The 14,566-nt window shown below is 38.0% G+C and overlaps 1 protein-coding gene across 1 annotated transcript in view; it reads left to right on the top strand.

Moving 5' to 3' along the window:
* Positions 1 to 14,566, top strand: part of prex1 (phosphatidylinositol-3,4,5-trisphosphate-dependent Rac exchange factor 1) — a 222,533-nt gene that overhangs the window by 138,027 nt on the left and 69,940 nt on the right. The window contains exons 15-17 of the mRNA XM_043710358.1: positions 690 to 762; positions 2,387 to 2,529; positions 11,007 to 11,099. Coding sequence (XP_043566293.1) covers positions 690 to 762; positions 2,387 to 2,529; positions 11,007 to 11,099 — 309 coding nt within the window. The remainder of the gene's footprint in view (positions 1 to 689; positions 763 to 2,386; positions 2,530 to 11,006; positions 11,100 to 14,566) is intronic.

Genomic DNA, 14,566 nt, shown 5'->3' with positions numbered 1-14,566 from the left:
TGCACATCTGGGGAGCAGTGCTTTCAATTGCAGTCCAATATTTTAACTGCACTCCAGTTCTGTCATGACATTTGAAGGGATAAAGTATGAAAGAAAAAATCGAGAACTGTCTCCGCTTTTTCTAACTTGATGTTGTCAAAAACATGAATTATCCTTTTACATGTGGTGACCAATGTTAACAATAGCCAAATGCGATATTTGTGCCCTGTTTTAGTTTTCAATGAATTTCTGATGACTTCAGGGAATAGATGCTGATAACATCCTCCAAATAGTCTGTGTATCTTTTTTTGAACTATTTACTGATAAGATATTGACTTCATGTTCCAATAAGGGCTGCTTGTGGTACTTCTGTAAAACTTGGTGTCTACTTTAAAAATAACCCTTGCATCAGAAACCAAAATGTAAGTCAGCTGTTTTATCTGAAGTCATTTGTTTATGGCTGATACTATGGTTGTAAGTGAACTTTAGATAATTGTCTCCAGACATGTTCTTTGTTGTCCTAGCTTCCTTTGTGAGTATTCATAGCTTGAGATTTGCTATTTTGAAAATATCAATGGAGACTCTTGCCATTTTCATTGAGATTATTGTTTGTAACAAAGAGCACCTTCTAAATTTAGACTTGCAATCACAAGCAGTTGTTTTTGAAAGGAAATCTCTTTTTAGGTGTAAAAATGTCTTTTTGTTGCTAGGGCGACTGCCAGACCAGAGAGGAAGCGGTCACACTTGGCGTGGGACTGTGTAATAATGGCTTCATGCATCATGGTAATCAATCACAGTAACAAAAAAACTTACTTCAAATGTAGTTTCAGTGTGATAGCTGTGAATTATTCATAATTAAGTTGGAAGTTAGTACTTCAAGGTGCCCTGCAGTCAGTTTTGTTCTTTGCCAAATTTTAAAATATTTCAGAATTTGATCATGCAACACTACTCCCTCCATTCCAAAAAAAACAAAATGAGTTACAAAAACAGAAAATGCTGGCAAAACTCAGCAGGTCTGGCAGCATCTGCAGGGAGAAAGCAAGCTTAATATTTTAAATCTGATGGTCATTCATCTGAACCTCTGAAGTGGGCAGACCTGCTGGGTATCACCAGCAGTTCCTGTTTTTGTTTCAGATCTTCAGCATCTGCTGCTGTTTGTTTTATAACAAAATCAGTTAGTTGGATAATATCAATCACAAAAATTACTGTCCAGTTGACCTCCACGGTTGTGCAGAAGAACTCTGGTGAGGGGGTGGGGGGAATGGGGAAAATTCGGTTGGGATCTTGTGTCTTTTCCTTCCCCTCTTCCTCCTAAGCATGTCTAATTATATTCTCAAAATGTTCAAACCCAATGTTCTTTTAGGAGCTCAGGAAACAGTATTGCTTTTGGAAGCATTCAGTAAAGTTGCAGAATGAGTGTTAAATAACTCTTTGTTACTGGTTTTGCTTCCAGACATTTCTAATTTCTCTGGTCACGCATTTGAGCTGTTAGGTTAATTACAGCCACTAGCTTGACTGGAAATTTTTAAAAAAAATTACACCTTCCTTTATTTAATAATAGGCACTTGGCGCACTTCCTGATTTTTCTGAAATCTGCTATTAGATTTATCTCTCAGGTTGTGCATATTCATTTAAAAATATACATTTTGACTCCATCTCTCCTTAGAATGATGATGATCAGTGAAATTTGTGGTTTGGCAACTATTTGTATTCGCACTTATCTATTATTACTATTTCCTAATTTCTTGAACCATGTTACAATGGCACTATGTATAGTACTAACCTGGTCAAACTATAATTCTGCAATAGGTAATCATATTGACTATTATTAATAACATTGAAATATCCCTTCACCATTTGACCAAAATTTGACTTGACCTAACAATAAATTGGCCAGCTGGAAGGAAAACTGCATATTTAAAGTCCCACAGAAAAATGTTATTGATGCTTCTCGATTGTAAACAATTGCCATTTATCAAATTTTTGTGGTCAAATATTTCATTTTATGTTTGGCAAACAACTGACTCATTTTGTAGGGGTGAATTTGATGTTAAGTCAAAGACAAACAGATTCATTTTTAGTTTAAAATGAACTGGATACCAATGCAACAATTTTTTGCCTTGTCACAGACACCTTCTAAGTTAATCTTCATTTGTTGCTGTAGTTCGCAATGAAGAGAAACTTGTTGACAAATGAATTTTTAATGTTATTTGTAATGAATATTAGATTTTTACTCCGTTTTCTTCGTTGGTAAGATTTTGAATTTACAGATGCTAAAACTTTACTGAAGTCAACAAAAAATGTAATTGTGTGTCAATATATTAACCATAATTTTGAGAAGATGTTTTTGTATGGTATATGTGTTTTTTCTTTTGCTGTGCTTGACATGAATTTTAACTTTTATCAGTGCTAGAGAAAAGTGAATTCAAGGATGAGTCCCAATTTTTTCGCCTTTATGCTGATGAAGAAATGGAAGGGACCAGCTCCAAAAGCAAACAGTTGCGGAATGACTTCAGATTGGTTGAAAACATTGTTGTTAAATCCCTTTTGGTAAGCAAATAGTGCTGCTTTTCACATTAGAAGTGGGAGCCTTTCCATGGTGTTGTACAAATTTTGCAGAACATGGATTGCAGAAATTTGACTAAAATGCTTTATTCAAATTAGGTTAATAAATGGAATGTTAATTTATTCAATATTTTGTAGGTGCATAAATTTTGACTTTGAATTTTAACACAATCTAAGATTGTAAAAATGACAAGCACATTTTAGCTGCCTTTCATTTGGTTAGATGGAAAGCTAATGGACATATATCTTTCATCTCTTGATTTGTGTTTAAATGAGAACTTATGAATCCTTGCCGTTCTTTTCCCCCCTGGTAAGTTGAATCCTTTTGATTTTTCTTTCACATTACAATGCCTTTCTGTTCCTTCCCTTCCTGCATTGCGCCACTTTTCACAGTGAACAGACTAATAATCTTTTCTTTCTCTTTAACTCTTTCGCACTGGCAGTTCTTTTTCTCTCTAGTATTTTCTCTTTTACTTTTCCTCTCTGGTGTATGCAGTTTGTCTTTCTCTTACACTTTTTCTCACTTCCCTGCTCTCTTCCATGTGCTCTTATTTTCTGTGTCTCTGGTGTGCACGCTATCTCACACCCTGTCTTGCTCACTCATTTTTATCGTTCTCTGGTAGGCCTTTTTTCTCTTGCCTCTCATTTTCTGGCTCAGTGGCACTCTGTCTGGCTCTCTCTTTTTCTCTCTCTCTGGCACTCCTTTCTTCCTGTCTCTGATTTTTTTCACTCTGGTGTTCTTTTTATCTCTCTGGCACTTTTTTTTGTGTCTCTCGTGCACGCTCTCTCTCTTTCTCTTCTCCACAACCCCCCTCCCCCCTCCTCTCTCTCAATGGTGGCATAATGACTATCTGGCCAGCAGAAACGCCAGGCCCTTATTCTTAAAGGGACCTCAGCACAGTACATAATATTGATTCTTTCTCCCCCATTCTCCCATAAGCACATGACAATGGTATTCTGAAGGAAAATGTGAACAATTCAGGATCATAGTAAAGGCCAAAATGCACATCATTTTTGGTCTTGAAGAGATCATGGTCTTCCAGAAAGCAATGATAGTGTTCTTTATCTAGGGGTATTGGTCTTGATGTGCAGTATAGCAAATGGGGTTATTATGGTCAGCTTTACCATGACTGAGCGACTGTTGGAATATATTTTTGTTGAATGATTTGCTCATAGATTTTATTGCTCACTGAACTATGGCTACAAATATAAGACATAATCAAAGATTTCACAGGCTTTCAACATTTGTCTCTATTCCTTGGTTTACCTGAAAATACTATTTGTGTATTTGGTGTTGCATGCTCCCTTTCTTTGTCAAAATCTATTGAGGACTGTTTCAAGGTACATAAATTAATGTTTATTCCAACATTGCATGCAGTATTCGTTTTTAAATCTGTTCTGCTCATTGAGGCAATGACTGATGCTGGAGTAATACTCCACAAGCTTCATCCCTGATGAGGCATTATTACTTAGTCATTGTGCAGCAATTCCATGTGAATTGGATAATTACCTCCCTCTGTATTTCCACCTTTAGTTGCATACTTCCAGTAGTGATCGGTGTTTAGGACAAGGACATTGTAATTCCTTCTCTACTCTAAGGGCAACACAGAGAGGCTCAGTGGTTAGCACTGCTGCCTTACGACACCAGGGTCCCAGGTTCGATTCCAGCCTCGGGTGACTGTCTGTGTGGAGTTTGCATGGGTTTCCTCCGAGTACTCTGGTTTCCTCCCACAGTCCAAAGATGTGCAGATCAGGTGAATTAGCCATGCTAAATTACCCATAGTGTTAGGTGCATTAGTCAGAGGGAGATGGGTCTGGGTGGGTTACACTTTGGAGGGTTGGTGTGGACTGGTTGGGCTGAAGGGCCTGTTTTCACACTGTAGGGAATCTAATCTAAACCTCTGCCCAAACAACGATGAACCAGATGTAACGTGTTTCCTACAATGAGCATACCCATTGGAAATATAGCAGCTGTTCATAGATAACAGATTAAAACCTGAGAATTTCCTGGTCTTTGTGTTAATCATGTAATTGTTCACTGAGCCAACAGGAAGACTTTTATGATGTTTTCCAAATGTATACATAAATCAAAATATGGAGTAGTGAACCAAATCTCATATGCTGTTATGGTTAGATGGGTCGGAAGGTATGAATTTCCAACTAAGGTTGAAAACTGACTGATCAAGAAGCTCTGCCCCTGATGTACCAGCCCAGAAATAAAAATGATCTTGCCCATTATTGACAAAATGGTCATCATAGTTGTCAGTGGACAAATGGTTTACTGGACCTGTGTATTTGGCTTTATTGATGATAAAGTATATTCGTAATTTGATTGATTGGGTTTATACTGGATTGTGATGATCTGTGAGATTTGAGTTGTACTTCATTCACTCCCACATTGTTACAGGCACTTAAAATGAATATAACATGCTGTATGGATAGAGACATTTGTGGTGAGATTTTAAACCGTACATGATTTTTCTTTGTGTTACAATGACAATTTAAAAAAATTAATATTCCTTGCAATTTCCAGGTAACTTCACTTGGGGGTGAGAAACATTTACTCATCTAACCAGACCTGAAATAAAAAGCGAGCCCACTGTTCACCACACAATGACTATCAATTGTTTTCAAATCCCATCTGAGTCACCAATGTGCTTTCTTCAGAATAGCCATACCAGACTTGAAACATTAACTCTGTTTCTCTCTCCATGGATGCTGCCAGACCTGCTGAGTTTCTCCAGCAATTTTTGTGTTTGATTCAGATTTCCAGCATCCTAAATATTTTACTTTGAACCTTGCCACGATTGATAGGTGTGCTAACAGCTGCACAGCTTCCACGCACATCCCCACCACATTTACTCTGCTTTGCTCCTTTATGACACTCCTTAAAGCCTACCTTTTTGACCTAGGTTTGGCTATCTGATCTAACATTTCCTTATATTTAAGTATAGAGTCATGGGGACGTTCAGGTTGGAAACAGACCCTTTGGTTCAACTCGTCCGTGCCAGCGAGATATCTTATACTAATCTAGTCCCATTTATCAGCATTTGGCCCATAACCCTCTGAACCCTTCCTATTCATATACCCATCCAGATGCCTTTTAAATGTTGAAATTGTACCAGCCTCCACCGCTTCCTCTGGCAGCTCATTCCATACATGCACCACCCTCAGCGTGAAAACGTTGCCCCTTAGGTCCCTTTTAAATTTTTCCCCTTTTACCCTGAGCCTGTGCCCTCTAGTTCTGGACTGCCCCACCCTAGGGAAAAGACCTTGTCTATTTACCCTATCCATGCCCCTTACGATTTCATAAACTTCTATAAGGTCACCCCTCATCTTCCGATGCTCAAAGGAAAACAGCCCCAGCCTATTCAGCTTCTCCCTATAGCTCAAATCCACCAACCCTGGCAACATCCATGTAAATCTTTCTTGAACCCTTTCAAGTTTCACAATATCTTTTCTATAGGAGGGACAACAGAATTACACACGATATTCCAACAGTGGCCTAACCAATGTCCTGTACCACTGTAGCATGACCTCCCAACCCCTCTACTCAATACTCTGTCCAATAAAGGAAAGCATGCCAAACGCCGCCTTCACTATCCTATCTACCTGTGACTCAATTTTCAAGGAGCCATGAACCTGCACTCAAAGGTCTGTTTGTTCAGCAGCACTCCCTAGGACCTTACCATTAAGCGCATGTCCTATTCTGATTTGCCTTTCCAAATGCAGCATCTCACATTTATCTAAATTAAACTCCATCTGCCACTCCTCAGCCCATTGTCCCCTCTGATCAAGATCCTGTCGTACTCTGAGGTAACCTTCTTTGCTGTCCACTGCAACTTCAATTTTGATTTAATCTTCAAACTTATGAACCATACTCCTCTGTTCACATCCAAATCATTTATATGAATGATGAAAAGCAGTGGACCCAGCACCGATCCTTGTGGCGCACCACTGGTCACAGGCCTCCAGTCTGAAAAGCAACCCTCCTCCATCATCCTCGGTCTTCTACCTTCAAGCCAGTTCTGTATTCAAATGACTAGTTCTCCCTGTGTTCCATGAAATCTAACCTTACGTACCAGTCTACCATGAGGAACCTTGTTGAACACTTTACTGAAGTCCAGATAGATCACATCCACTGCTCTGCCCTCATCAATCCTCTTCATTACTTTTTCAATCAAGTTTGTGAGACATGATTTCCCAAACACAAATCCATGGTGACTATCCCTAATCAGTCCTTTTCCTTTCCAAATGCATGGAAATCCTGTCCCTCAGGATTCCCTCCAACAACTTGCCCACCACTGATGTCAGGCTCACCAGGCTATATTTCTCTGGCTTTTCCTTACCACCTTTCTTAAATTGTGGCACCACGTTAGCCAACCTCCAGTGTTCTGGCACCTCACCTGTGACTATCGATATACAAATATCTAAGCAAGGGGCTCAGCAATCATTTCCCTAGCTTCCCACAGAGTTCGAGGGTATACCTGATCAGGTTCTGGGGATTTATCCACTTTTATGCGTTAGACATTGATCACTACCTCCTCTGTGATATGGACATTTTTCAAGATGTCACCATCTTTTTCTCCACATTCTATATCTTCCATGCCCTTCTCCATAGTGAACACTGATGCAAAACACTAGTTTAGTATCTCCCTCATCTCCTTTAGCTCCACACATAGCTTGCCTTGCTGATCTGTGAGGGGCCCTATTCTCTCCTTCGTTACCTATTTGTCCTGATCTTGTCGTATAATGCCCTGTCAAATGTCTTTGGATGTTTTATTACATTAACTGTGCTATATTATTGGTTTAGTTATGGATTACTGATATATAGGCTCACGTGAGTAATAGCCATTGGGACAAAGCCTGTAGAAATAGCCATCTTCACTTAAGATGGTTTTGTCCAGGTAGAATATTCTTTTGTAATATCATATAAAGTTTTTAATTGCTTTCAAGCTTCTTCAAATTGTATCTAAAGTTTAGTTTTAATTATTATACCACATCAAAACTGGTCTGGTTTACATGACTTATCATGTTTTGAGCACCGAATAAAACTCCAGAAACCTAATATTTTTTACGACATGGTTCTGAAACACCACTTTAAAGAATTTTTACTGATGTCCATGTCAACATCCTAATATTTTTCTTTGTTTCTTATCATCAGATGCCAGTTCAATTCTCTTCGTCACCTCATAAAACGCTTCAATTTCTTTGGTTACTGAGTTAAATTCTGCAACTAAAACTGTGCATGAGGTGTGGTGGGAGTCCTTTTATAGGGGTGCAATTAGAAATGAGGGCTGTAATACTAAGATAAATCCTGAGGTTGGTGCTATTTTTCACATGAAACATTAAATTTTTCTCAATGGCTCATTTTGGAAGTACTGTAAGTAATTTAAACACTTAATTGTGAAGCCATTTACAATTCACATAGTCCTGTTTGAGTGCTGTTTTGATTTCAGTCTAAAGAGTTCAGCTGACAGAAATGGTGCCTTGGTGAGGTCCAACATCTTTTGGCAGAGATGAATTTGAATTTTCCCCTTTCATTTCATTAACTTAGCATTATCTAGTCTAATAAGCACCATGTAAACATTGTTAATCATAATTAAAAAATCCATCTGGCTCATTTTTCTTTTAGGGAAGGAAAACATTTGATCTGTATGTGACTGGAGATCCACAGCAATGTAGTTAATTCCTAAGTACCAATTGGGAAATTATGATGGAGAATAAATACTATCCATGGGTGATTTTTAAAAAAAGAATGTCACTAATATTAAGTGTTTTGACTTCCAGAAATCATTCAGTGGTCTTCATGGTTCCCACTTAAATTTGAGTACAATATTAGCTCAAATCCAGGAAATCAGATTAATTGTATTTCTGAGTATTGTCAAAAAGTAGCTTAGCCCCAGTGTACTACAATGAATGTGTATTCTTTAGATATTGCCACTTACAATCATGCGAAATAGAAGGATATTCAGCCCATTGAGCCTGCTCTGTCATTCAATAAGATTATGGATGATTGTATTTTGAATTTTGCATTGCCATTTACCCCTGATAACCAATGATTCCTTAACTAACAAGAACCTATTTCCACTGCTTTCATCTTATTTCTGCGACTTTCCAAGGCAGAGAATTCAAAGTTGTGCAACTCTCTGAGAGAAAGAAAAAGTTCTCCTCATCCCTATCCTGTAAGGGTAACTCCTAATTGTGAAATAGTTTTCCCAGTTCTGGGCTTCCTACAAAATGAAACATTGTTTTCAAGTCCATTTTGTTAAGACCTTTTGGGACCTCATATGCGTGTTCAAATCACCCTTTACTTTCGCATCTCCAGTAAAACCAAGCCCAGCCAGTGCAACCTGCATGTATGAAAACAGCCCAGGTGACAAACTCCCTTGATACTTATACCTTTATTTAAATAAGGAGACCAAAACTGCACACAGTATTTGAAAGGTGATCTCACCAATGCCTTGTATTATGGAAGCATTATATCTTTTTTTTGCTTTTTATCACAAGTTATTCTTTTTGCAGTTCCTTCAACTTTGAAGATAAACTGAATCATCCAAAATGCACAATACTATATTCAATATATATTTCCAAAGGAAGGACAATAAATAAACTGAAAGGCAAGGAATATAGGATAAAGGACTAATGATTATTACAACAATCTCCTATTAGTTTATTACGAACTAGGGCTCTCTAGTCCTAGACTTTCCCCAAAGTGGAAACATTCTCTGTATCTACCCTGCCAAGTTCCCGAAGGGTCTTTATACTTCAATAAGGTTGGCCCTCATTCTTCCAAATTCCAATGAGGACAGACCTAACCTACGTCTCTGCTTGATAAACTTGAACTTAATGCCAATGAGCTGTTATAACTTATTTCCCTAAAGCAGCTAACATTTTCCCTCTGACCAATGTTAAGCCAATTGGCCTGTAGTTTTCTGCTTTCTGTGTGTCTCCCTTTTTGAATTACATTTGCTACCTTCCAATTGAATGGGATTTTCCTGTATTGAGCACGTTTTGGAAAATTAAAACCTATGTACCAACAACCTCATAAGACACTTCATTTAAGATGCTGGGGTGAAGTTCATCAGGACTTGGTCACTTATCAGCTCACAGCTCCAACAATTTTATCAGAACCACTTTTCTGGTGACTGTGATTTCCTTGCATTCCTCTCATTAATTTCCTCGTTTGTCACTGTTTCTGAGATGTTACTGCTACCCCCTATAATGAAGATCGATGCAAGATACCTGCTCATTTTATCTGCCATTCACTTATTTTCCACTATTAATTTTAAAGACTCAATTTTTATAGACCAATACACTGTTTTTGTGAACTTCTCTTTGTAAATAAAAAACTCCTTACTATCTGTTTTTTATATTTCTGGTTTTCTCTTTCACTGTATTTTTTCCCTCTAATAATTTGGTATTCTTTGATTTTTTAAAAAATATATTTTTCCAAATATTTGACCTGTCACTTGTCTTTGCACAATTATTTTCTCTTTCCTTCTTTGTGTTTGATAGTATCTTTAATTGTTGTAGTTAAACCATGAATGGTGGGTCTGTCCAATGGAGTTTTTCTTACTCTTTATAATACATTCTCATATGTCCTCAAAATGTCAGCCATGGCCTCTCTACTGTCCCATTTTAGATCCTAATTTGCCTACTCACTTTAGTGAGTTTTGTTTTCTTGCAGAATTGGGAACAAGTGTAAGCCATTTAGCTAGTCAACCTGTTTTGCCATGGAATGACATATGGCTGATTAGTGACCCAACTTACTTGCCTTTGATCATAGCTCTTTGTGTCATTTGAATAACAAAAGTCTATCAATTTAGCTGTTCTTGCATCAATAGTTGTTTAAGTTGAGAGTTCCAACATTATGCTCCTGTTTTTCACAAATAAATGTTTTCTAAAACACCACTTAGGAAATTTGTCATATTTCAGACTATGTTTTACTTCTGTTATTGTATACATAAGGTGATTTCTCCGGATGTATAACATTAACACTGTTTGAAGTTTGAAAAGTGGAGTTCTACTTTGAGTAAAACGTCATGATGAGCAGATTAGGCATTGCAAGAAAAGCTCAACAGCCTGGATTTGAAGTTTCTCTTTAGGGACAGAAAGTAGATGCTAACGGATTCGTCACAGTCACACCTTGTTAACCCTTTTTATTGACTGACTGTAGTGGACTCACTTTTACTCTTGAGGGAGAGCTCTTTTTCAAGTTTCAAAGTGTTACTGAAAATACATTAAACCAGTTCTGATTTTGAAGTGCTTGGAAATGCTTAGCCATTGCTAGTATAAATTGTCATTATAAGAAGACTGACTGCTCCTCAATGACAACTGACTTTCCAAATTCAAATTTTGAAATCTCACTAGCTTTGCAGTTCTCTCTCCAATTTTAATTGATGTGTATTGATTCTGACTCTGGTGAGGGTTGTAGAATTAATTCTACTTTGTTTCCCTAGATTTTCCCCGAAGAAGACAATTATGGATTCGAAATTGAAGAGAAAAATAAGGTCATTGTGGTGAAATCTGTACAAAGTGGTTCTTCTGCTGAGGTAATTACTGTTTTGCTTGGTTCTGAATTTCAAAACGCCAGCAATGAGCAGAACAGAACAGTCGACTCCTGTTCCTATTTCTTAAAACAAAATGGCCCCAGAGAGGTAGACACCATTACTTGGCATACACAAAAAAAACTTGAAATATTGATCCTCCACATGTCAGTGGAACAAGAGTGCAAGCACTTAAGTATTTGCTAATTTAGGATCTGGATTTTCTGAGTATGTTTCAGTGTTTCGAGCTTGGTATATTGAAAACCTGGTCCCTGAAGATGAGGTGAAGAAGGTGTGGGATGCATAAAACCCAAAAAACTGAACTGAGAGCTCAGATGTTTGTGAGGCTGAGGAGAGCGTAAAGAAAGGAAGTGGTTGAGGATCTACAAGTCCGCTCCAGAACATTGGGTGAACTGTTGGTTTAGGATGGGGTATCACACAGGGACAGATGAAGCCAAGGAAAAATTAGAAAACTAAGATGGAAATTTTAAACCTTGGTGTGGTCAGACTAGAGGCCAATGTAATTCAGCAAACATGGAGGGTGATTAAATGAGACTTGGTCTAAGTTCAAATGCTTACAGCACACTGTCGATGCACAGAGGTCTATGGAGGGTATGAGCTGTTCTGGATAACTTTGAAATAGACAACTTTGCAGAGAAAACTTGAATGAGAGATTCATCAGCAGACTGTATACACTTGTGAAGATAGACAGTTTTCCATTTAATAATATGTATTTATGCTTGTCCCACAAAAGGTTGAATTGGGCTATGGAGGACACATATATGAATGACACTAGTTTACATTTCAGTGGGATATTTATGATACTTCTGGATTACATTATCCAGGTAAATTCTAAGAATGTCAGTCACCATTGTTTTGATGATCATTATGTGGCAGACCCAATTTGTAGCAAGAAGTCAATGTGTTATAAGATAATGGGCTGGAGGTGGATGGGCAGTTCATATAATATCCTGTTGCAGAAAAAATGAGGAAAGGAACTGCTAGATTAATGTTTTCAAATCATAAGACAGATGTAATGTATTTATAACTGCCAAACTTTGTTCTCTGAAAAGATGAAAAATGCTGCCTGAACAATCATAGGTCATAATTAAACCAAGGAGATTGATATTTAGAGCAGGATTGTTCTGGTTTTTTGTAGTTGGTACTATTTCAAAAATCACATTGTTATGTATAAAAAGTTAAGGTCCATAACCACATTTGATACTCCTAATCGTGTGAATTTCATGTCATGCATGGTCATACACCTGAAATTGTAAAACATCACAAGCAACTAATGGTATTACAATGACTCTATTAAGCATGCTATAATTTGCGTGGGTGAGGTCAGTCATTTGAAACACTATGGTAGTCTCTTGGAACCAGAATCTAGTATCAAAGTTGCAATTCAACTCAACATAAGAATTGATGGTTAAGCCTCAACGATTTCTGCTTCAAATGTAAGAATGTAGTTGTATTAGTTAGCAGCAACTTCTTGCAAGTGTGCTCGTCCATTTGAAAGTGCAATTGCCTAAAACCATCATGGTACTAGCATTTCCCCAGCAAAACATCAATACGAATAGATTGGTTTAATTCTGATGCACAAGCACCACATATCTTTCGTTCTTTTAGTAATCCAAAAAGAGCAGGATTTTCTGTTCACTCACTGCATACGTTTCCTCACCCTCGTTATATTTTAATTAGAACAATAGCATTTCTGACAGCTTGTCTTACCAGCTATAGAAGTATAAATGAAAGCAGTATCATATTTAGTAATTCAATGCAAATTTTGAGTAATTCAAAAAAAAAATTACGTTAAGGCATTACTTTCATTAGGATTATTCACAAGAAAAGCAATGTAAATGTAAAACATTTGCAAGGTTTGTGAAGGTTTGTAGCTCAGGTTGAGGTTTAGGGTGTAGGTTTGCTCGCTGAGCTGTAGGTTTGGTATCCAGACGTTTCATTACCTGGCTAGGTAACATCACCAGTGGCGACCGCCAAGTGAAGTGAAGCTGTTGTCTCCTGCTTTCTACTTCTATATTTCTCCTGGATGGGGTTCCTGGGGTTTGTGGTGATGTCATTTCCTGTTCGGAATCCTAGTAGCACACAAACCCACCGACTCTCTCAAACAAAAACTAACAAACCTAAAAGACCCAGTACAACCCATGGACAAAACCAACGTCATCTACAAAATTCCATGCACGGACTGCCACAAACACTACATAGGACAAACAGGAAGAAAGTTAGTCACCAGGATACACGAACACCAGCTAGCCACAAAAAGGCATGACCCTCTCTCCCTCGTAGCCCTACACACGGATGAAAAAAACCACCATTTCGACTGGGACAACATATCTATCCTGGGACAGGCTAAGCAAAGACATGCCAGAGAATTCCTAGAGGCCTGGCACTCCAACCACAATGCCATAAACAAACACACAGATCTGGATACCGTCTATCGACCCCTCAGAAAGCAAACAGGAAATGACATCACCACAAACCCCAGGAACCCCATCCAGGAGAAGGATATAAATAGAAAGCAGGAGACAACAGCTTGCTTCACTTGGAGGTCGCCACCGATGATGTTACCTAGCCAGTTAATGAAATGTCTGGATACCAAACTACAGCTCAGTGAGCAAACCTACACCCCGTAAAACATTTGTATAGTATGTGAGGAGAGTGCTGTTTGATTGGCAAGTGAATGGTAGACAGGTTATCATGCAGAATCCACCAGTTAGATAGTGATTGAAAATTAACTGCAAAGGATTGAATAAAGATGCCTTGACCAGCTACTCATTGTCCTAAGTAATGAACTAGTAAATAGTTGACACCTATTTTGTTGAGTTGAAACAGGCACAGTATATGTACATATCCTTGCTTATTGCTGAGAACAGGCCTTGTGTTAATATAGGTACCTTCCAATAAAAGTACAGTCCAGTTCATGCAAGTGTGTTTCATAGTGAGTCCAACTGACAGTCCAAAATTAGTTGTCAGTGTAATTAATTGCATACTCAAGAGTTATTTAGCAAATGTCCAATTACAGAATCACATCTGATATTGAACACTTTTGTGTTTTGCAAATGAGGGGTGATTGAATGCAGTCAGTACCCTGCTTGTTGCGAATAGGCCAAGGGATACACTTTTTGATATGATTCACCTGTCTTTGGGACATATAGTCTCCACATCTTGCATCACACTGGGACTGTAATTCATATACCATGTTTACTCATTTGTATGATATGCAAAATATCTTGATAACAGCTTCCTTTCAGAGGTGAATATCACTCAAGTTGTTCTTGATTAGTAGCAGCATGAAACAGCTAGCTTCATATTGCTCAAGCATTTGAGATTAATCAGAAGTGGACTGCATAGCGTAGGTGAGTGGGCACAATTTGTCAGGTTGAGTATAATGTGGAAAAATGCAAACTTGTCCACCTTAACAGGAAAACAGCATTTTACTTTAGTGGAGAGATATT

This window comes from Chiloscyllium plagiosum, chromosome 20, assembly GCF_004010195.1.
Source record: "Chiloscyllium plagiosum isolate BGI_BamShark_2017 chromosome 20, ASM401019v2, whole genome shotgun sequence".
In the NCBI taxonomy this organism is placed as follows: domain Eukaryota; kingdom Metazoa; phylum Chordata; class Chondrichthyes; order Orectolobiformes; family Hemiscylliidae; genus Chiloscyllium; species Chiloscyllium plagiosum.
This window is presented reverse-complemented; position numbering and strand designations above follow the sequence as displayed.